Genomic DNA, 23,671 nt, shown 5'->3' with positions numbered 1-23,671 from the left:
AGAAACTCTGTTGCCTAAGTCAGAATCAGTTTCTCTTGCTTGCAGTCAAATTGTTACCCCGAACGGGGAAGGGAAAAGACCCCAGTTCTTGTCTTAACAGAAAGATAAGGATTCAGATGGGAGATGGAAGCATTGTGTAGTGAAAGTTTTTAAAGGTTTTCTTTAGCAAAGGAACAGTACACCTCCAAGAATGGGAGGCGGGCTGATCCGAGGGCGGAGAGCAGTGGTCTTGTTTGCCCCCTTCTCTTACACCTTCGCTTAGAGGTGGTCTCTTGATTGATTGATGGCTCTTGCCCCTGGAAATCTTTGGCCTCTAATTAGACAAAACTAAATGACCCACGGATACTAAAAGCAAACCAGTGATGATAGCTTCCTTGGCATCATGTTGTGTCCTTGGGTTAAGTAATTGGCCACATGATCTATAATGTCTCATCGGTTTTCTAAGGAATGGTAAACTCCAAGCATGGGTCTTGCTGTTGGAGGACGGAGGGAATGAAAAATACCCACCGAACTGAGAAGGTACCTTGAGACTGAAAAACCTCCATCTAATCAATGGCTCAGTTTATTACAGGGTAACTTACAGGGTGGGGTTGAGTGGACAGTGATTCAGAAGACTGGTAGCTGCCCTCTGCCCTGCGAAGGAACCAGTGGGACAATTTTATCCTTAATCTAGAGTCTGGGTGTAGGTGCCTGGAGATAGGACGTGCGTTCCTAAGTCAGGATTTCTGAAAGGGTATCTATTTTCACCGGGAATATGTCAGCAAAGGTCTTCATCATTGTTTGGGGACTAACAGAGCATAGAGGCCACCTGGTCCTAGTGATTGTTAAACAATGTCTATTAACTACAAAGTCCTTGATGACCGAGAAGTGATTCACTGCACAGGACAGTCCGGGGTAGGGTCAGCGGAAGGGCAGGAGGAACTGTGTGAGCCCAGGAGGGTGTCCGTTAGGCCAACAGCTGTACTCTCACCAGAAGCTAAGGACAGCCAGGTACCAGGGGACCCACATGTCAGAGGGGAGATGAATTAAGGACGTCAGGCTTCACTGTCTCTTTTGTAACTGTTATTATTGTCTTCATCTTCCATACTCACTGTATTCAAACGAAATTATTTAATTTGATTTTCATAACAAACTGGTCTCAAAATTGCATTTAGTAGCTAATCCTATGTTGTTACAGCATAAGGATAGAGAGAGAGAAAAAATCTAGCCTATCAGCCCCAAAATCCAGTCCTTACAGGAATTATTTTCAAAAATATAGATTAAATGCCAAAATAAATAAACTAAAATATTGGATTTATTTAGCCTGTGTAAATGCTGAGTCTTTATGGATCCCGAGTTATCTTACAGAAGTCATTTAGGAAGTAATGTACTAAAAAAATTGATTTCCCTTTAACAAAAGAACATTTTGTCTTTGAGATGAATTCAGATAGCTCTCAAACCTGTCTGAGGGCTACTTTATCTTCAAGTTGTTTTTTCAGAAAATACCTTTATTGTCCTAGAGTCATGGGTTCATCCAACATGTCTGTGATTTGACCCGTCCGCAGAGGAGTGTATTTTTGAAGCAATCCATATATTTGTATGGAATGAAAGCAAAGAACTGAGAAACTGCCCAGAAATGTGAACCTATTCATCAGGCAGGTGGTGATGATCTGTGGTTGGGTAGGTGGCTTCCACCTGGTGTGCCTAAGGGGGTCATGTGTCCATCCCCACACCCCTCTACATGGCCAGACATCGTTGTCTTCGTTTCTGGTTTTAAGTCATGGAAGGTAGCTTCCAAAATTTAGTTATGTGGTAGAACAGGACAGCGTTCTCTAGTCTAAATTAATTCATCAATGACCAGCGATAGCACCCGGGGAAAAGGATAGAGCGTGGATAACTTCTGATGGATGGGAGGGTCAAGAAATAGCTGAAATGAGATTCTTACTGAGAGAGGAGGGAACCACTGGCTACAGAAGATCTTAACGCCAAGGACCGGCAAATGTCGCCTACCTCACAACAATTCACACAACCAGCCTGGGAACCAGCAAGTCTGAAGGCAGGAAAAAGCGATGTGATTTTATGAGCACCTTCTAAGTTTTTCAGTAATATCTCAATTTTTAAAAAATGTCATACATTTTATTTGTCAACAATTTCTCGATAAAGCCAAGAAGTTTTCTAGAAAGAGTATCTAGTTATGTTTTATATGAAAATGCTGTAGATTGAATCAAGTTAAGTTCCTTTTTCAGAAACTTTTCAGGAACACTCAAAAAGTAGCCATCCTACATGTAGGTACACATTCTGAATCAAAGTGAAGTAAGAACTAGTTGTGCACATTCTATTGGTGTGATTTTTTTTAATTGAAATATAGTTGATTTACAATGTTGTGTTAGCTTCAGGTGTACAGCATAGTGATTCAATTATACATATATATTCTTTTTCATATTCTTTTCCATTATAGGTTATTACAAGCTATTGAATAGAGTTCCCTGTGCTATACAGTAGGACCTTGTTTGTTTATTTTGTATATAGTTTGTATCTGTTAATCCCACCGCTTTCCCTTTTGGTAACCATAAGTTTGTTTCTATGTCTGTGAGTCTGTTTCTGTTTTGTAAGTAAGTTCATTTGTGCCATTTTTTTAGATCCCACATATAAGTGATATCATATGATATTCATCTTTCTCTGTCTGATTTACTTATAATGATAATCTTTAGACACATCCATGCTGCTGCAAATGGCATTATTTTGCTCTTTTTTGCCACAGTTTCTTTATCCAGTCATTTGTCGATAGGCATTTAGGTTGCTTCCACATCTTGGCTATTGTAAATCGTGCTACTGTGAACACTGGGGTGCATGTATCTTTTTGAATTAGATTTTCTTCAGATATATGCCCAGAAGTGGGATTGCTGGATCATATGGCATCTCTACTTTTAGTTCTTTAAGGAACCTCCATACCATTTTCCATAGTGGCTGCACAAAATTATATTCCCAACAGTGTAAGAGGGTTCCCTTTTCTCCACACCGTCTCCAGCATTTAGTGTTTATGGACTTTTTAACACCATTCTGACTGGTGTGACGTGCTACCTCACTGTAGTTTTGTTGTGCATTCCTCTGATAACTAGTGATACTGAGCATCTTTTCATGTGCCTACTGGCCGTCTCTATGTCTTCATTGGAGAAATGTCTGTTTAGCTTCTTCCACCCATTTTTGGATTGAATTGTTTGTTTTTTTCTTATTGAGTTGTATAAGCTCTTTGAGTAATAGCTCGATATTGAATGCCCTAATGGTAGTGGCTCCCAGTGTTTATAGTACAAAAAGGATTGCCCAAAGAGTGCTTCAAAGTGCAGATACCAAGGGGTGGGGTGGGGATTCCCCAAAATCTGCATTTTTTTTTTAACAAGCAGCTTAGATGATTCACAACCTACTTTTTTGAGAAATACTGCCCCAGAGGGTGCAGCGTTGTTGCCATGCTACTTAAGCCTGATTTTCAAGCACTGATTTCCTGAATCAGTGGTCCTCAGCCCTGACTGCACATTAGGGTCACCTGGGGAACTTTAACAGCCTTTCCCCATCCCCCTGTAGTTCTGATTCTGGGGTGGGTCCAGGCATCAGTGCATTTCAAGGGGTCCCCAGGTGACTCTAATGCACAGCCAGGGTTGCGAATCACAGTCCTAAACCATCGTAAACTGATTGCCTAAGTAAGTGCAGCCTGCTCCCCACAAGCGCCTAATTTACATGATGATAATTAACGACCAGCCTATCTACCTTGGTCTGTCCATGGCTTTCCTGAATCTGAGTCCTGTTTATGGCTTTGGTATGAAGCTGGAAAGGGGGACAGACTATATTACCTGCTAAGCTCATGTCTCCATCAATCATTTTTTTTTTTTTTTAACTCTGGAGTGTGGATTTCATTTGATTTTTGCTGTCGTTGTTTAATTCTGTTTCGTTTCTCACTTGGGAGACCTGGATTTTTGGTGGGAAGAGTAACATTCATCATTATTTACAACGGGATTTTTTTTTTCGTAGTTTGATTCATTTCAACAAAACTTCTGGAATTCTGGGATTTTGAAGGATTTGACTCTGAAGGATCAGCTTTAGTAAAAGGAGTAAGATTTGAAATAGAAATCACAGAAACTTGGATTTTTTTTTTTAAACTACTTCACCCAGATGAATGGCCTGGCTTTGCAGAGCGCTGCAGCTCAGGGTCCCATTAACAAACATTTTTCAGTGAATTTCAGATACAATTTAGTTTACCCAAAGCTGATTTTCAAACAACTCTATAAATGTGTGATTCATCCATAAATGAGATGCATCTTTACTAAATGAAATTCTTTCAATGCACAGAGCTTTTCCCTTTTCTTTTTCTTTTTTTTTTTTTGGTGGTGGTGGGGAACATTTTAAATATGAACTTTATTTTAAATTTAAAGAAACACTGAAAATAAACACTTTTTACAAATTCTATCAAACAGTTAAAACATAATCTAGGAATGATAAGCATTAATTCTTAATTCAAAATAATGACATTCATAGATTGAAACTTCCTCTGTGCTTTGGTTTCCTTATCTTTAAAATGTGGATGGGAGCACCACCCAACTCCTGGGCTTGCTTTGGGATAAAATGTGTTGATACGTGAATGTGCTTAGGACAGTGCCTCATACATAGAAACTATTCAACCATTATAATAATAGCAGCTATCATTATTATTGCCTTCCCACCTCGGAGCTGAAAGAGAACTTCTCTTTGTATTCATAAGTCAACCAAGGACAGGTCTCTTCCCGACATCCTACAGCTGTGTATCTTCCTGTGACCAAGAGGACAGAGGACCGTGACTGAGTAGGCCTGCTCATAGGACCCCTTCCTACAGTCAGGGGTTCAGGGGTATGTGGGGAACACTTTTACCCAGAACCAAGAGCTGCCCCGGCACACGGCACACACCAGCCATGCTGCTGTGAAATAGATCATTTCCCATTAGATGCTCACAACCATTCTGTTTTCCAGGTGAAGAAACTGAGTGAAAAAAATCACACAGTTTTGGGCAAGTTACTTAATTTCCTATAGCCTCACTTTCTCATTAAAAAAAAAAGGGGGGGGGTATATTATGAGAACTGAGAAATGTTATGTGTCTAGCAGGATGCCCGCTACATGGTAGGGCCACCTCCCCACTCTACCCTCAGCCCCCTACTCAATAAAAGAAGGGAAAAAAGCCAAGTTAAGAAAAGTCTTTTTTAAAAAATTTAAAAAGAGAAAGAAAATCCTTAAGTCTCTGACAGTGAATCATTAATAAAATGCTAGAGTGTAAAAATCTCCAGCCAGGAGCACAGCTGGCTCTGAGGGGTGATGCCCTTTCCACGAGGCACCTCGGCCTCCCTCGTCCTCGCTGCTTCTCTCCCAGGAGGACTTGCCCGCATTCCCACGGCTAAGCTTCTTTCCAACTGTCGTAGTCTGATTCTGCAATTCTGTGACTGGCTATTTGCTTCAAATTGCTTGTTTTCTGTTCCTTTCACCCTTAAATCCTCCCTTCCCTAAGCGTTTTTATACATCACATTTAAAGAAAATTTATTGAGCATGTTTTCTGTTTGGCTTTGGACTTGGCATTTAATTAGGTGTTAATCCCACGAATGTATGTCTGACCAGCATTGAGGCTTTTGTTTGGTTCATTTCTCCCACGAGATCCCAGCCACTCCACCCTCAACTCCCGCAGCTCAAGGTTTTAAATGATTTATTGATACTGGCTGACTCAGCAGTGTGTTTATTCTAAAATTTTAGAGCCTGAGCACTGCAACTTAGCCTGACGGCCATCAGGACATTTCAGTGAATGGAAATCTGAATTCTGCCACTGGGCCAGGGACCATGTCCGGTTTTGCCATCAGGTCTTTTGTGCCAAGAGGAGATCGTTTCTGCCTGTGAGTGTGCGGGCACACTTGGCAGCAGGCCCTAATTCACACCGGTGCAAGTCCCTGTTCTTTCCTGTCTCTCGCGGCAGCTCCTAGGCCCCCATTCCTAAATCCCCATCTCTACGTTACAATCACTGCGCCGCCTGTGGGATGGATGGCTTCTCCCCCTCAAGGGGAAGAGGATGCTAAAACCATTCACTGAAGCACATGTTGATCCCCCCGTCTCTGTGTTAGAGGCTTGTTTGCTGGACGTAAAACATTCAGTGCAACCAAATTTTCTCCAACTGAATGTAAATAATGTATAATTTCCAACCCATTCTCCTGGCTTTTCACAACAATTCCTGTTCAGCAAGGTAGCTATAAAAGTGAATGCTTCCCAAAGTCACCTGGGCCTTAGGTCCTACCAGAACATCCAGGAAAAGGAGAGACATGTTTTACTTATTTCCCTTGACCCTTTAAGTTGAGGATTTAATAACTTGTCATTATTATGCACCCACCAGGTTCAAAGTGTAAACCCAATTGCTAGGATTGGAGCAGGAGGCTAAAAACCACAGACTCTCCCCCTCAGGGGCTTGAAGTTTAGTTGATAAGACAAAGAAACAGCCCTATGGACAATGTATTCATAAAAATGCATGGAAGGTAGCATCAGCTGTGAAGGGACAGACCTGAATGATCCAAATGATGGTGCAGCAGACCCGGGAGAAGCAGAGACCTCGTCCTCACCTTCAGGGACAGCGCCGTCTCGGAGCCAGACTCCCCTGGACGCTCATTCCACTCCCTGGCCTGATGGTCTTGAGGAGCACGGGGTGTTCCTTGATATGAGAGACATGAGGAGGCACTATTTCTCCATTTCTTCAGTCTCACAAAAAAAATGCCCTTCTAAATCTGCATTCTCTGATGCCCCTCCCAGCCTACACACTGTTATTGGTGCCTTGTAAGGGTTCAAAATGTTCTCCCCTCCCTCAGTCAGGATCTCAGCAGGAAGCAGCATGCTCTAAAGGGCATTTAAAGGGAATTTAATGAAAAGGTTATTTACAGAGGTGTGGACGGGATGAAGGGAGTCAGCAGGATGTTGAGGCATCCAGGGACAGCTGTAGCCAGAAGCTATTTCCCTCTAGGCCTAAAGGGACAAGGGGAAGAGGAAGCTCCTGGAACCCAGCAAACGCTGTAGCCAGTGGGGAGGGGCTGCCCTGTAGAAGCCGTGCCCATAGAGAAGGAGCACAGCCTTGCCAAACTGGGATGCCACAGAGAGAGCGAAGGAGAAAGCTGAAACTCTCTTCCTCTTTTGTAAAGCAGTCTGCAGAGCCAGCTTTTGGTGGGTGCAGAGCAGAGGTGGGCAGAGAACAGATTTGGGAACAGACGGAGAATGCCCAGCACATGCCCTGTACCCCAGACTGGCACTGCTTCTTGCCCAAGTTGTGACAGCACCTTCCCCAGCAGAATTCTTTCTGAGCTAGGGGATCACCTGGCAAGCTTCGGCTGGCCACTCTACGATTATTGACAAAACATTAAGTAAATCTGAAGGTTTTAGGGGGATTACTTGGACTAATGGTTTGTTTCCATTAAATTCTAAATAAATGTCTTGGCCTATAGGAAGCAATCAAATCTACAGGTGGAAACAAAAATGTTAACATATTGAGGTAAATCAGATGCCTTCAATTGAAATCTTTAAGAAGATGGTCGAGGTTTTCTCTTGTAAATTGATTTATCTATCTGATCATGACTAAGATGCCTGTAGGTGTCTAGGAGATTGTACAGTTCTCTCCCAAAGGCATATTTGCAATGGAAACTGGAAATGGATTTCTTTTCTTTGAAGAATCCATTGAATTGCTCCACTGTTTCCTTTTCTCATAGTTTGGGGTGCTTTTGAGAAATTTTAGTTAATAATAAGGTATGTAGAGGATGCCATCCAGTCAACAAATTTTGATGTAGAAGTAATATTTTGGAAAAGCCAGGCTTTATTTATTCTAACTCTGAGTTCTAGAGTGGAGAAGTACCTGGAGACAGAGACACAGAGAGCTGTGGGCAAACCTCAGGATGCTGTGAGGGTTTTCAAATCTGTTGTTGATTTATCACAGCTAAATGGACCCAGAAGTGAGTTATAGAATTGCTGTTTAGTCTCTCTTTCTCTCCCAAGCAGTCAAGTCACTCTCTCCTGACTTTCCACACAAATAACATAATAATAACCATCATTCTTTATTTAATGCTTGCTGTGTGCTAAGGACTGTGTTAAAAACTTCGCATGCTTTAACTCATAATAATCATTTGAGATAAGGATTATTATGAACAATAACACTTAGGAATCCGAGGCACTGCGAGACTGGTTAACATACCCAAGAATACAGCTGGTGAGCAGAAGAACTCAAATTTGAACCTTGAAATTCAGGTTCCAAAGACTGTGTTCTTAAATTCACCCTCTGGTGGCTCCAAACTGCATTTGTGTACAACTCTGGGGCTTTCAAAATTTTAATAAAATATTTATAAATGTACTTATCCACCACCCCATCCCTCAAAATTTATAGCAATTTTATTGCACATAAATCTCAGAATAGCCTTGCAAGGTAGATAATTATTTCTTCTGTATCATCAGAAAACTAAATGATAGAGCAAGTTACCTAGTCAGAAAATGGCAAGAGTTAGAACTCAGGTCCAGATGTTCTGCCCCAAATCCAGTCCCCCCGCAATAGGAGCATGAACTCCTGACCCTGCCAAGATAAACTGACTTAGGTTGTAATCTGGGCTACGTGGTTTATTGGCCCTGTATCCTTGGCCAGTAATTTACTCTCTAAGCCTCAGTTTCCTCACCTATAAAATTGGAATGAAAAGACCCACCTTATAGGGTTGCTGTGAACTTTAAGTAAGTTAATTTAAAAGCCGGGAGACGGTCTTGTATGTGTAAAATTAAAATTTAAGATAGAAATATATAGAAATTATTCAATATCTAGTTATCCTTGTATAATGTAAATAAAGTCCCTCCCTTAATGGGAAACAGCCCACCACCACCCCGACTCCTCTTGGCCTTCCATAAAATGCAGGCTTCTTTCTGGTTCCATGAGGTCTTTCCTGGTCTGACTTTTGTCCACCTCTGTCCTCATCTCATCACTCTCTGAACTTTACTCTCCAAGTTCAGCCGCACCAGCCTTTTTGAAAATCCAAGAATCCAGCCTCAGGGCCTTTGCACTTGCTTTTCCTTTGCCCAGAATGTTCTTCCCCAGATCTTTGTCTGGTGTCCTTCTTCTTGCCATTAATATCCCAGCTTGATTATTACCTCCTGAGAATGCATCCTGAACAGTTCACCCATTCTCTGCTACATCATTCTGTGCTGTATAGTGTATGCACTGTAAGTTGTTTCCTTTCCAGCACAGATCATTACCTTTTTGTTCTGTGTTCACTGACTGCCTCTCCCTACTAGGGTGTTAACTCCAGTCTTGTTGACTGTTGTATCCCCGCTCGTAGAGTAGTGTCTGGCACACAGAGGGGCTCCATCGGAGTCTGTCAAATTAATGGATGATAAATAATAATCTGACCTGGTTAGCTATGCTATCATTTCTAGAGATGTTAGTCATAATTGGTGATTGTGAGCTTAGCTTACTCTAGCAACTAATTGTGGAGAAAGGATATGTTTCCGATGTTATATTTGTAGGGTGTAGTTATTATTTTAGTTAACATAATGGAATTCAAGTGTGTTTACACATGTTTAGAGTGGTATGGAAAGTATTTGAATAGTATTTGCCTCTGCATAACATGTACTATTGTTTTAAGTGTGGTAAGTGGCAGCCGGTACAAGTGCCGTGATGACTGTGGTCATTTCCATCACTTCACTTTGGGGCTATTCTCTGCAGAAACAGCCTTTCCATGCAGGGTTCCACAAACTCCCTGGGCAAGTATGTGATCAATTTCAAATTTTCATTATCATTGTGAACATCAAATGGAAGCTAATCTCAGTATTTCCCAGTGATCCTGAAGCCAGTTTTCCCTTCCTCGTATTTCAGAAGAGAGCCATTCATGTTTATCGAGCGCCTCTGAAGGGCGAGGCTGGGTGCTAAGCAGGAGTGACGGAAGGCACCCTTTCTGGCAAGGAGAATGTCTTGTAATCTCTTTACTAGCTTCACAGCTCTGAATTTCAAAAGTGCCAGTAGAAAGGAAGACAATGTTCTGCTGTTCCCTTCTTCCCCTGGGTCCCAGAATTCAATTAAAATCATGTTTCATCTTGCCTGATCCAAAGCGTTTTAGATTAAAGGAGCCTGGTATGCAAGGACCGTATCTGTAAAAGCGTAACTAGAATGGACCCTGCAAAGCACCATACAAACAGAGATGCTGAAGAAAGTCCATTTGATGATGAAAGAAAATCAGATAGGTAGATAGTTAGACCGCTACACAGAGCTTTTCTGCAAATTATTCCTTTACGACTGCAGCCTGCAGGACTGTTCACGAAATTAAAAAAAAATAAAATTTGTTATCACATCATTTGAGATTTATTGCCTCCTCTTTTTAGCCGTGAGTCTCTCCTAACCACAGTTCTGGCGAAGCCCATTTTGCCATGTTGCTCTTTGAACATATTCAAAACCCACGAGAAGCTACCCTTTTAAAGAAGCTTTAGCCCAAGAGCCACGGGAAAATAGACTCCAAGGTTGTGGATGAATTGATATGATTTCCTTGATTGTATCTTTTTATTTATGAGGCATAATTTATGAGCGCTGGGGAGCAAACTGCAATGAGTGATGACTCCCTACAGCCAAAGTCATAAATCAGGAGCCGTGAAAGAAGAGGTGATTTTGATCGAATCTATTGAATTAGCTGTTGGCCTTAGCCAATACAGGTATCGGAAAGACCTTTTTAATATCTATTTGTCTCTCTCCTGGGAATGTGATAACAATCTCATTACATGCCCCTAGGAAACAAATAATTTAATTGTTTGCCTGTTAACATGCAACCTATTTACTCTTCTTATTAATTACTGGCATGGCTGTTCATGTCAGATTTTTGTCTATTTCTGATGTGAATTGTCATGAAAATATATTCACATTCCCTGGTTTTTTATAAACAATGATGTTGCCTCCCTAGCACTGCTGGATATAAAACAATATTGTTGAAATATTTTTGTTTTATCAAAAACTGTCATTATTCCACCAGAAGGATGTTATAGCAAGTCACAGAAGTTACAGAAAACTGAAAAAAAACCCTCCCCATGTCAGTCCTCTGAGAATAACAGTTATACTACAATTTATAATAAACAGCCTGGGGAAAAAAAAAAGAGCAAAATCTCAAATCACTCCAAGGACAAGGACAGCCACCATCACTTACACTAGGAGCCAACAGATTAGAGCGTTTTTGTGAAAGATCGCTGGCTAAGTTTGGTTATGCCTGTGGTTCTTTTCTATATGGAAAATGATTGCAAATACAGGACCAAGCAGACATCAGCTGGATGCTGACAGTACAGAAGGCATCACCAGGTATGTTCTCCTGGTCTTATCGAGACGTGGCATTTCCTCGGCCAAAAGAATCGTAAAATATTTTTACAAGTAAGGAGATTTTTTATGATATGATAAAGGAAAAACACATCAGTAAACCTAAAAATTTACAGCAAAAGTTTCTCTTTGCACTAAGACTGCACTTGGAAAACATCAGTCCTAGGAAATGCTGTTTCAGAAACTTACGAGCCACTGAGTGAGACAAAGCATTAAAATGAAAACTACTTTATAGTTAGTTAAGTGTGGAAATTGCAGTAAAGAATAAGTAGCTCTGGGAGGGGGGCAGGTAGAGGTCTGTGGTAGAATGTGTGCTTAGCATGCACAAGGTCCTGGGTTCAGTTCCCAGGACCTCCACTGACAAAAAAAGAAACAGAAAAAGAATAACTAGTCCAGTAAGGTAAGCACCCAGTGGGCCGCCACTCTATGTGGAGAATATCTGACACATCTCCCCTTTTCCCATCCTCAGCCGAGTCATGGTTCCTTCTCTTTCTCTTTTACAAAACTTATTACAAATGCTTCTGTTCGTGAATCCTTGCTTTCCTTTGGGAATAAAATTAGGAGAAAGTTTGGGTGAGAGGAATGAAGAGCATTTTGAATAATTAATAACATTCATCTGGGCTGCAAGGAAAAAAACAGACCCAACAAGTTCCAGAAATATTGGTGTTTCAAGAAATTTGCACCTGGAATGAAAACGAGGCAGCAAGAGGTGGTTCTTCCAAGGCCAGTGCACTCTGGTTTTGTTTGGAACCGTGGCCACGGTGATGAACTCGGTGATGACTATTGCAGCTGTAACATACTCAAACAGATACGTGCTTTGTGCTTATTTGAATGACTGAAGGCAATGACAAAAGTCATGCAAAGTGCAACCCTAAAGAGACATCACGTGAGTAGAACTTAAAAAAAATGTCTGGTGCCTAGATTTCTGTACCTGGTTCTGTAGCGAATAACAAGACTGGGCAGAAGAATCACTTGGAAATGTGTTTAAAAGGCAGGTTCCAAGATCTTTTCACCAGACACTCTGTTCTGGGAACCCAAAATGATTTTGATGATCGTAGCCAAGACACACATTTTGACAAAGACCCCTCTGAAGGAGGACTTCTAAGAGGCAGTTAGAAAGGACACAGGACAAACAATTGAACCCATTGTTTCCACAGCAATGAGATTTGGACAGCTTGGTCACAGATGTTGACATTTCTTGTAATTAAAACTTTTTAAAGCAAAATACAGTGATTAGTCCAGGGGGCTGGGGAGGTAGGCAGAGGGTAAATAAAAGAATAATTTTATTTTTTAATGGACAACAGCATAAAGATTGTAATAGTCACTAGTTAGATAACAAAAATTACATTGAAAATAAATTGAAACATATTAATTTATTTTTCACTACTCAATTATAGAATTTGTGGTTAGATCATTTTAGTTATTTTTAATTTATTCAAATAGTTAATCTGTGTTTTCTGTGACATCTTCTTACATTGTACCTCCTTTCATGGTTTCAACCGAAACTTTAGAGAGGAGAGCACTCCAATTCGGCTAGTCCTAGTATGATCTCATTTTTAACAGCTCTGCACTGCGAAGTTCCTAACACTTATAGTTATAATGTGTGTGTCTGTCTGTCTGTACACACACATGTACAAGTGTTCATTAAATCCAAATAATAAGTTACTTCAGTGGAAATTTTAATCACCTTTAATTTTTTTTATTATAAAAGAATAAATATGTTAGTTCAACTGGATACTGTGGGCATGAGGATATTCTGAATGAACAAAAGATGAAAAGTATCCTTACTCTTTTTTCTCTTGGCCACAGAATTCATAAGCTGTACTTTTGTTCCTGACTCTTAAAATGTCCCTTCTTTTCTGTGAGTAGCTCACACACTGTTGACATAGTCAATAGTCATGTGAAGGACTCTTGGGTTACAAACCAGTTGCATTGGCTTATCAGTTAGGTAACAGGTAGGTGGTAGAAGATAGACAGATAGAACACGTAGAGATACACTAAGTGGGCCACCCTGTGTCTCTTCTCAAGATATTTCATTTCTCGATTTTTATATGGGTTCATTAAAAATAAAAGATCAGGGCATGTTACTCAGATTTTCCCATGCAAGAGCTCTGCTTTTTCTTTCTCCACCATATAAACCATGGACCCAAGTCTTGGGACCGTGGTTTCTCAGAAGAAATAAATCATAAGCATAATCTGTTAGTATTTTTTATCCTGAACCTCAAACTATACGTCACTTCCTTTCTCTCTTGTTTAGCTGGGCGTAGACAAAAATCCACAAGGACTTTTGGATAAAGGACTTAGAGAATATCATTGGTGGTGTCTTTTTTTTTACTTGTCTGCTGGTGATTTGGTCTAAGAGACTGCCTTGTGGTGCGAGTTTTATCAGATCCATAATGCTGTAGGACCACGGCTTTCTCTTCATTGTAACTGCTTTCATTTGCAGAAGAGCTCATGTAAATAGGCTGCTCCTGCTTTGCATAAGCATGTTGATTTATATGAATGCTATTTTGATCTCAAATTGATTGAATACTAAAATGAAAGGCTCGGGGGAAAAAAGCACTGTATTATGAAGGTCTCCTGTCAAAGACAAAAGACACTAGACCCCACCTACATTCCCAGTTACTGGTGGGGAATTCTGTATTGTCTGGTTTCTAGGAGAGAATATTTCTAAAGAAATACAGCAAGACATTATATTATTGAGACTCAAGTGTTTTAGATTACCATGGATTAAATTGAATTTTGGAAATAGGACTCCACCCAGTAAAAGCTCATGTAATGCAGAAAAGCATGAGGTTCAGTCCTGTCTGCCAACACCAGCATTAAAAAGCCTTGCTATTGCTAGTATTTGGTGCTTAGTAATTAACTGGCAACTTGCTAATTTTTATTTTATCACACCTAGTTGCACTTTCCTCCTTGTTTTCTTCTCCATCCATTGTGGCCCCCACTAAAATTCTATGTGCCCTTAAATCACCAAAGCCCTACTCATGGCAAAGCATTTGATACCAATTTGTGTACCTTATTTTGTATCCCTTTCTCAAGAATATCTCCTTTTCAGACTTTGCCATCACTGTGTGATCAAAAATGTCCCCCTACTCCCCCTGAAAAGATACTTGCAGTAAAAGAGGTCAGTGTGGAGCAGACTGAGGGGTCCAGGACTTTCACATCAGCCCTGAAATCTGGCCTCTTCACCAGCCACCCCCTGCAGCTCCCCGTACCCTGTTGCAAGACTGGCCTTGGCCATTTCGGAAGAGATGCTAAGAGCAGCCGCAGTTCTGCTCTGCCCTGGACCCTGGTTTCCAGGGAGCCTGGCTCTCCCATTGTTAAGACAGTTTCTTGCTCCTTGCCTCCCTGTGCCTATCAAAGTAAACCTCCATCACTTGAGACGACCTGGCCATGTCTATTTACTCTCACAAGCTAAGAGACTTTACCTAATCCAGAACTGCAGGTAATTGTCTACACACGAGTCACTTAATATTCATGATCCTGAGTCTCTTATTTTTTATCCGTATGGATGACACAAAAATCAAAAGCACAGTTTACTGGAAAGAGCGATGGAAGAGTTCACTGGTGAGCAGAATTCTAGTTTCAGCTTTTGTGACTCCTGTCACCTTGGACAAGAGAGTGACATTTCAGAGCTTCGACTTCCTCATCTGTAAGAGGGGCTGATAATACCTTCTTCAGCCACCCCACAAGGTGGTGATGTGAGGACTAAGTCAGCTAACATGTGTTAAAGTGCTTTGTAAAGTACAGAATTTATACAAATGTGAGTGACTATTATGCAAACGATGAGAGAAATGTATCAGAGCTCTAAAAAGAGCAGTTCCTGCTATGTAAGTAGGTTAGTTACTTCTTTTTAGAATGAGGCATGTATGTCAATTATTTCTCAGTAAAACTGAAAAAAGAAAAAGGGTGGGGGATGCTTCTGGCAATCCTATCAGCAAGAGGCTGGAGGTTGGCATTTGACAGCAATCCAAGAGCAATTCAACATCAGAAATTTTACTTTTACAAAGAAATCTACCCCAAAAGAAGTATGGAAACACTGATAGGAGTTGGTCTAACTACTGAAAATCTCTGTAATATTTATTTATAAAAATGAATATATTAATATTTATATATAAGTATTGTATATACTATATATTGTGTATATTATAATATTTGTATATATATATACACACACACACAAAGACACTAAGTGAGGAGAAAATTTCCTGAAGTTAGATTCACACAGCACGAAAGCTTACTAAGGAGGACTCCCACTCCTAAACATGCAGACAGTCTGCTTGGATTGCCATTTAGATCTATCATCCTGATTGATCACTGTGTAGCTGGCTGTTATTGGGTCTAATTTAACCCTACACACTCACACATCCATCTCTTCTGTCTATTGTACCTGACACCCTACAAATTACTTACTCATGCAAATGATGACCTAAGGCAACCTTTTAGGATATTCGTGTTTAATTATACAAATGGTTTTTGATAAATAAGATTATACATCCTTCCATATGTTTATTCCCTCCTTAATGAAAGGAAGATTTAATTTTCATGCAGATTTGATGGGGACGGGGTTTAAGAATTGCTGAGTTTTATGGAGTCTGCAGATCCATGCAGTTTGCAGAAGTTGACAGAATTGCTCGGTGCCCAGCACAGAGACGAGCAGTTTCCAATTAGGCTTTAATCAGCCCAGCCCGTCGCAAAACTGGGGCTCCAGTCAGCCTCCTCAGTGGTCCGGTGTTCAAAGGCAAGGAAGAGGGAGGACCTGCCCTCCTTTGTGATTACAAAGTTGCAAGACCAGGAGGGAGGGTACAGCTCAATGGTAGAGCGTGTGCTTAGCATGCACGAGGTCCTGGGTTCAATCCCCAGCACCTCTGTTAAAAATAAATAAACAATTAAACCTAATTACCTGCCCCCACCAAAAGAAAACAAAGTTGTAAGACCAGCTTGTGCTTGGCGGCTCTGAGTTGGCAACTTGTTTGCAGCCTGAGGTTATCTTGCTTTTGACTGGTCTCATTGATTTCTCTTTGGAGGTCTGGGCTGTGAATTCAGCAGGAAAAGCCCCCAGCCGCTGGACGCGGTGTAGAACCGGGCCTGCCCCGCCAGAAGGTCTCGGGGCCCCCAAGTTCCATGCCGTCTCTCCCACCCACGCAGTGGCTGACATCAGTGCCCCCCGGAAGCCCAACGGGATCGTCAGTCTCTACAGACTGTTCTCCAGCGACACCAGCGGGGCCCAGACGGTGGTGAGTAGCAGTACTTTGACCGGTTTATTTTTTAAAAAATAATACTATACCTTGATGCCCTTGCTCTTTCTTCCCCTCGCTCCTTCTTTCTTCTCCATCTGTTCTCAATTGCCCTGTGGTGCCCTGAGAAGCACAAAGATCCTTCTGTGAAAAAATAGCATTGGGAAACATCCAGAAGATACGTCAATGCTCAGGGAAGGAAGGGCTAAAGGTGTGATTAAAGACTCTGCAAATCACGTAAGAAACCTAAGACTTTAGAGATCATCAAATTAGGTGAGTTAATTTAATTAGAAAACACATGTCAAGCACTTGACATAGTCATGGCTTATACTAAGGAGCCAACAAATAGTCTTCGGTGGTGGCGTAAGTGCTAACATGAAAAAGGAAAAGAGCACAGGAAGGCTACCCTCGGAGTCCCCATTTTGGCATGAGCAACTCTCTAGTAATACACTGAAAACTCAGTGTTTGATGACTTCGAGAAAGTTCCAGCTCTTTGGAAGAGACAGCAGAACAGCTCACTGTCTGTGTGGTAACACACTTGGGGCACGTGGAGGAGGCAAAATGGACTGTGGGGGAAAATCGTCTTTCGATTTTGGACAAGCCACTGGGTGGAAGGACACTCATAATCAGCCAGACCAGTTCCTGCGTAATTTAAATGAAGAGACGACGAACCAGTGGGATGAAGTCTCTTTTCTCTGCAGGACACCTTGTGTCACTCTCACGTTTCTCATGAAAAAGTATAGATTATGATACTTTGTTCCCACAAAGCTCATAGAGAAACTTCGCAGATCCCAGTATTACGTTATAAATTATTTAGACCAATTTAGGGAGCAGTTTTGGCAAGTGTGGAGAAATCCTCTGAGGCCAGCGAGCCAGGTATTGAAATATAATTTCAAAAGATAGCTCACATGCAAGGAAGTCTTGTGTTGAATGTTAAAGAAATATTAGCATATTTTCTACAAGGCTTTGTAGTCAATAAATATAGATGATGTAAATACAATCAACCCTTGATTATCCACACTTATAAAATGGTAATATTAATAAACTAAAATAATTTATATTTGGAGTGCACTGTACGCATTTTTTTAAACAGCAGGTAACTCTTCTTAATTATACATCGCTTATGTCAATGTGAAAATTAGTTTCCCAGTTTCTGAGCTCTTCTGTTTCCAAGAGCACTTAATGAAACCCCAATAAGTTAAAAAAAAATTTGCTCCAAATCAAAAAGTTTATAATACAACAAAGGTAATTGAAGAAAAATACTATATTTCATGCAAATCAATAACCTTGGATGGAGACATGAACTTTCAAACTCTCAAATATATATAAATATATAAAGCATATATTTCAAGTTCTTAAATACTCAACTCTAAGATTTGGGAAGATTAGAGGGGATTTTTGACCCCAAAATTAGATGCCAGTAACAATGGGAGAATAAGGACCTCAGTGAGTGTTGACTTAGAAATGTAACTTACAGGTAGATTTTGTTTTCCGAAAAGGGCATCCTTCTGAGGGTCACGGAATTTGGTCAATATTTTGTGAGTTTTGCACCATTTTCTAATGTCTTTCTATGGTAATGGACAATGTTGTGCCTTGTGACTTCTCTCGTGTTACTCCAAACTTCTGTCTAACTTTTATTTCATTGCCTTTTTTGCACGTTGAAGCCATGCCTCTCCAGCTGGCTGGGTCACTCCTGAGGGGAAGTGTTGTGCTAGAGGCCGCAGTGCAGCTCCCAGAGTGACCAGGGTGGGACCCTATTCACAGAAGGTGTGATCCTTGGTAGAAGTGAATCAGCTGCTGTGGTTTGTGACACGGCCGCATCCCGTCTCCCCTCTCCTCCTGCAGCTGTCTGAAGGCACGGCCACCCAGCAGACTCTTCACGGCCTGCAGCCCTTCACGACGTACTCCATCGGGGTGGAGGCCTGCACCTGCTTCAACTGTTGCAGCAAAGGGCCAACAGCTGAGCTGAGAACCCCTCCGGCTCCGCCTGCAGGACTGTCCTCTCCCCAGATCCAGATGCTGGCCTCGAGAACAGCCTCCTTCCAGTGGAGTCCCCCCCAGTTCCCCAATGGTGTCATTCAAAGGTAGCATGGGGAAGCCAGAAGGACAAATAAACCACAATAAGACATGCAAATACCCACACTCCCCCAGGGGGTCTTCCGTACTGAACAGCCACCTATAGCAGAACAGACCAAAAAAATTGATCTGAGTGGTAACGTTCCCTGCAAAGTATTTCAATCATAAAATCAACTAATGATAGAAATGTGAACTATCTTTAAATAAGAAAGACGATGCAATGTGCTTCCATTCCCAGAAAGGCTCTGCCCTCACTGGCATGTTTCATCCTACAGGGCGCAGCTGCCACATAAGGAACTTCAGTGGCTGCTAAGTCAGAATTTCCTTGATCTAATTTAAAATGTCATGATCAGCCCCTGTTTGAAAGAACTAAGACGTTATTTCATTCAAAGTAATCTTAAGGGAAAAACGATATCCTTTATTTTCGACAGAGGAAAACAATTTTATCTCTCCTCTAAAAAGAGAATGATCTGATCGCTACCAGCAAGGATTCCTCAGTGCTGGGCAGACGGCAACACGCGTACACACGTGGCGTCGCTTATCACTTCTCTGGTTATGTCCGCTGCCTGTTCCAGTGGCGTTTAAATAAAGTGTTTCTGAGAGCAGTCTCCCGCAGATGGAAATTTTAAAGAGCTGGTAGTTCTGTGAAAACAAGATGTCTTCTCACAGAATATCACCAAGTTTAAAAGAGAGTTAGATGGTGGGGGGTGGGGGGTGAATATAGTTCAGTGGGAGAGTGGGTGCTTACCTTGCACAAGGTCCAGGGTTCGATCCCCAGTGCCTCCACTTAAAAAATAAATAAGTCAATAAATAAATGAACTTAATTACTCCCTCACGTCCTCAAAAATAAAATAATAAAATAAAATAAAACAGAAGTCATGCTAAAAAAAGAGAGAGAGAGAGAGAACCTTAGACTAACCCTACTACCTGTCTTCTCTTTATCGGTCCACTCTCATCCCAGCTACGAGCTCCAGCTCCACATGGCCTGCCCCCCGGATTCGGCCACCCCCTGCACTCCCAGCCGAGCAGAGACAAAGCACACGGGGCCCGGGCAGAGGGCCAGCGTCGGGGGCCTCCAGCCCTACACCAGCTACCAGCTGAGGCTGGTGGCCCACAACGAGGCGGGCAGCACGGCCTCTGAATGGACCAGCTTCGTGACCCAGAAAGAACGTGAGTAGAAGTGGCGGCCACACAAGCCAAAGGGGTAGAGGACAGCGTGGGGGAGGCCGGTCTGGAAAGGCTGGGGAGACAGTTAACTAAAGGGACAGCGTTTTCTGTTCCATTGACTGCTACTGAGACATCAGTGAGGGTGACCATTGGGAAAAAAATGCCCATTGGCTCAAAAAATATGGAGATCAAGAGTGAATTTTGGAAAAGCATTCATGTAGCAATGGGATGAAAACCAACATAGAGAAAGTTAATTCATGGGTAAGAGGAAAACAGACAAGCACTTGAGGGGAGTTTTTTTTTTAAACTGAGGTACAGTCAGTTCACAATGTTGTGTCAGTTTCTGGCGTACAGCACAATGTTTCAGTCATACAGGAACATACATACATTGGCTTTCATATTCTTTTTTACCGTAAGCTACTACGAGATTTTGAATACAGTTCCCTGTGCTATACAGCATGAACCTGTTTATCTATTTTATAAATACCAGTCAGTATCTGCAAATCTGGAACTCCCAGCTTATCCCTTCCCACCCCCTTCCCCTCTGCTAACCATAAGTTTGTTTTCTATGTCTGTGAGAGGACTTTTTAAAGAAGTTTGTCACTCTGTTTCCTCTCAAATGGCACAGCGTGATCGCTAGCATTTCCAGAAGGAACTGGGGTGAGGCACTGTCAGGAAGAGCAAAAGGGCCGCCGCCTGCAGAGAAGGGCAATCAGCGAATTAATTAGGGCCTCCTTACGTGTCCACAGAATAACTTCTTTTCATATTTTATGACGTTTATGTATCTACTGTTTAAAAATCGCAGCTGAAAAAAGGATTGAGAATAAAATTAGTACTTATAATCCGAACCAGCTATGTAAATTGTGGGGTCCACTGGAAAATGAAAATATGGAGCCCCTTGCTCAACAGTCATTAAGATTTTCAAGACAATGACAGCAGAGCATCAAACTAAGGGTCTTCTACCTGGGCGGCCCTGTACAGCTGCACAGGTCGTGAAGCCTGTCCTGTTTATAATTCTACCACACCCAGAGGCAACCACCATGAATACTTCAGCATAATTCATTCCTTTAGTCCCTTTCCTTTGCAGAGTTTTTATTACATGGCTGAGATCATACTCCAATGAAAATTCCACCATCTGCTTTTTATACTTGACATTATTTTTTTTGCATTTCCCATGGCATTAAAAACTCTTTAACCACCCAGGTTAATGGCTATATAATATTCCATCATGTGAGTTAGTTGGGCTTTTCAGTTGTTCCTATTATTTTCCTTTTATAAATGCAATGAGAAACGTCTTCATGAACAAATTTTTGTGAATGTCTGATTATCTTCCTGAGTTTCAACAAATGGAACTGACGACAGCAAGCATTTTGAGTGTGTTAAGGCTTTGGCTACTTAATGCAAATTTGCTCTCCAGAAACATTATATCAGATTATAATCTCACCTTCAGTATTCAGCACTGACATTTTTTGAAGTAAGAGTTTTACACTTGTGAAAATCCGGTGTCTCATACAAAGACCTTAATGTGTCAGAGAAACGACATGGCAGGATATTAGCAGGGGGTCACATTTAGAGAGGACTTGCTCTTTCCTGGCACTGTTCAAGCATTTTACAAATAACCCTTACCACAAACCTCTGAAGTAAGTACCATTATTACCCAAATTCACAGAAGAGAAAATTGAGGTGGGACTATGGACTGTGCCCTGGTGGGTGAGGCTAAGCCGTGATGCTCAGTTAGGTGAGGTGTGGTAAATGCATTTTCAACTTAGGATATTTTAAATTTATGATGAGTTTCTTGGGATGCAGCTTGATCATAAGTCAAGGGAGATTTGTATATATATCTGTGTAATTATAAGCCGATTGTGCTAATTATTCCACGTTTTGTGCATGTGTAGCCAGAAGGCTGTGTGAGGTTTTCAGGTTATGACCAATTCTCTTTTTAGTCATGAAGCATAGTTTTTGCCAGATATTTCCTCCTTATGCTGGAAGAACAAAGTGAACGGGTTTAAGACGTCCTGCACTGGTTCTTCCTTGACACTGGAGAAGTGGCTGAAGGTTACAGTAGCACCAAAGGAGAAAGGATGGATCCACAGACATGGAAAAACACAGTCAATGACTGGCTATCGTATGAGGGTTAAATATCACTTATGCTCCTTTTAACTTATTATACAAACTAGCAGAGAGTAGATGTGGGTCAGAGAATACAAATCAGAATATGCTTTGAAAATAGTATTTGCAATTTTCTATAAACGTGGTCACATATACACTCAGAAAAGGGCCTGGAGAAGCATCAGCAATGTATTCTGCCCTCTCTGCCTGAGCCACACCTTCTGTGGATGAGCAGAGGTAAGATGTAAATGTTTAACAACTGGCCTCCTTGAGAGAAAAACATCCTGGTTCAAAGTTCTTGCCAATCCACGGTGTAAATACTCCCACCTGGCTGAGTTCAAAGTTGCCAACATGACAGCACTGAACACAGAGTTGGGAAGAGATCATGCCCATTATAGAATATTTCCACCATCCAGATACAGTACATGTTAGTGGCCTGAAGAGCTTAGATAACAATAAAAAGTAGGGAAAAAATTAAGAAGTTACAAAGTTTTAATATTTATTACCTTTGTTTTAATATACTTTGTGTAGATTTACATGATTTAATTTTAATAGTGGCTGGGTTTAATAACTGACTCACAAAACTCCTGAATATTTAACCAATAGGATGGAACATACCCATAAAAGTGAATTAGTAAATCATGCTCCTTTAAATAAAGTGTACTGACTGTAACAAAAGAACACGGGCTTTGGAGTTAAGCAGACCCGGGTTCAGATCCTTGGTCTCCTACCAGCTATTGACATTAAGCAAGTTATTTGATCTTTCTGAACCTTAGTCCCCTCACCTGAATAATTAGGAACTCTTTCAACACTGTTTTGAGAATTAAATGAAGCAAAGCACATCACGTACTTCATTGTACTTTACTACCTTATCAGCATAGTAGCTGCTACCATTTTCTCAGTTTCCAGATCCTTTATTCCTGATTATTTTGGTTGTTAGATCACTCTTTTACCTCGAGAAGATCTCCAAATCCTGCCAGGCAAGTAAAGCCACTATCTTTCTACTTTTGTGCTGTTCACAAGCATTTTCTTTGTACCGTTATAATGTAGAGGAGATGTGGAAATCTACTGAAATTAACAGAGTGAAGCCACACAAACACAACAGTCTGTTCCATTGTGATATTAGGCAAAATTTGTGTTAGAAAAACAGGTATTTAAAGAGAGCTCGGTAGCTCTTGTTTCAGTATTTGCAGAAAATTTTTCCTATGGCTTTATGAAAGTACCTTATTTTGAAAGCTAAGAATCAAATTTGTCTTCATGGTTGAATCTTACGATCACAAAAGTATAATTATTCCTTACTTTGTTATATTTTCTAGCATCAGCAACCGATGGATTTAATTTTTAGGGGAAAAAAATACCCAATTTATTTCCACCACTCACTTTTTTCCTTTCTTAAAAGCCAATTTCATACATAGAAGGATCTTAATGCTGTTACAAATGTATTGATTATTTTGGAGAAGATGAGATCTCATGAAATAAATCTCTTCTGACTTGACAAGATGATATGATATCCCATCATCTGTTTCTACAAAAATTGCTCGTTTAAAAGATGAGCCTCAGTTAAGGATTGTTCTTCCTTTGTTTCAGTAAGGAACTAAAAAATGAAAAGAGAGCCTTCCTGCTAAATGCACACAAAGTTGCTCCTCTGTCTGATATAATACTTAGGAGACCTGAGCTTGATTATATACTAATGTACTGTACTATTGATTGATTAGTCAGGGCAATGAATTATTATACACGA

At 41.0% G+C, this 23,671-nt stretch overlaps 1 protein-coding gene across 1 annotated transcript in view; it reads left to right on the top strand.

The window, feature by feature from the left end:
* USH2A (usherin) overlaps window positions 1-23,671 on the top strand; it is a 642,834-nt gene that overhangs the window by 605,497 nt on the left and 13,666 nt on the right. Inside the window, exons 64-66 of the mRNA XM_074351610.1 lie at window positions 16,369-16,578; window positions 18,424-18,662; window positions 19,616-19,824. Of these exons, the coding sequence (XP_074207711.1) occupies window positions 16,369-16,578; window positions 18,424-18,662; window positions 19,616-19,824 (658 nt within the window). The remainder of the gene's footprint in view (window positions 1-16,368; window positions 16,579-18,423; window positions 18,663-19,615; window positions 19,825-23,671) is intronic.

Source organism: Camelus bactrianus, chromosome 23, assembly GCF_048773025.1.
Source record: "Camelus bactrianus isolate YW-2024 breed Bactrian camel chromosome 23, ASM4877302v1, whole genome shotgun sequence".
In the NCBI taxonomy this organism is placed as follows: Eukaryota; Metazoa; Chordata; class Mammalia; order Artiodactyla; family Camelidae; genus Camelus; species Camelus bactrianus.
The sequence above is the reverse complement of the archived record's forward strand: the minus strand, read 5'-3'. Positions and strand labels throughout refer to the sequence as shown.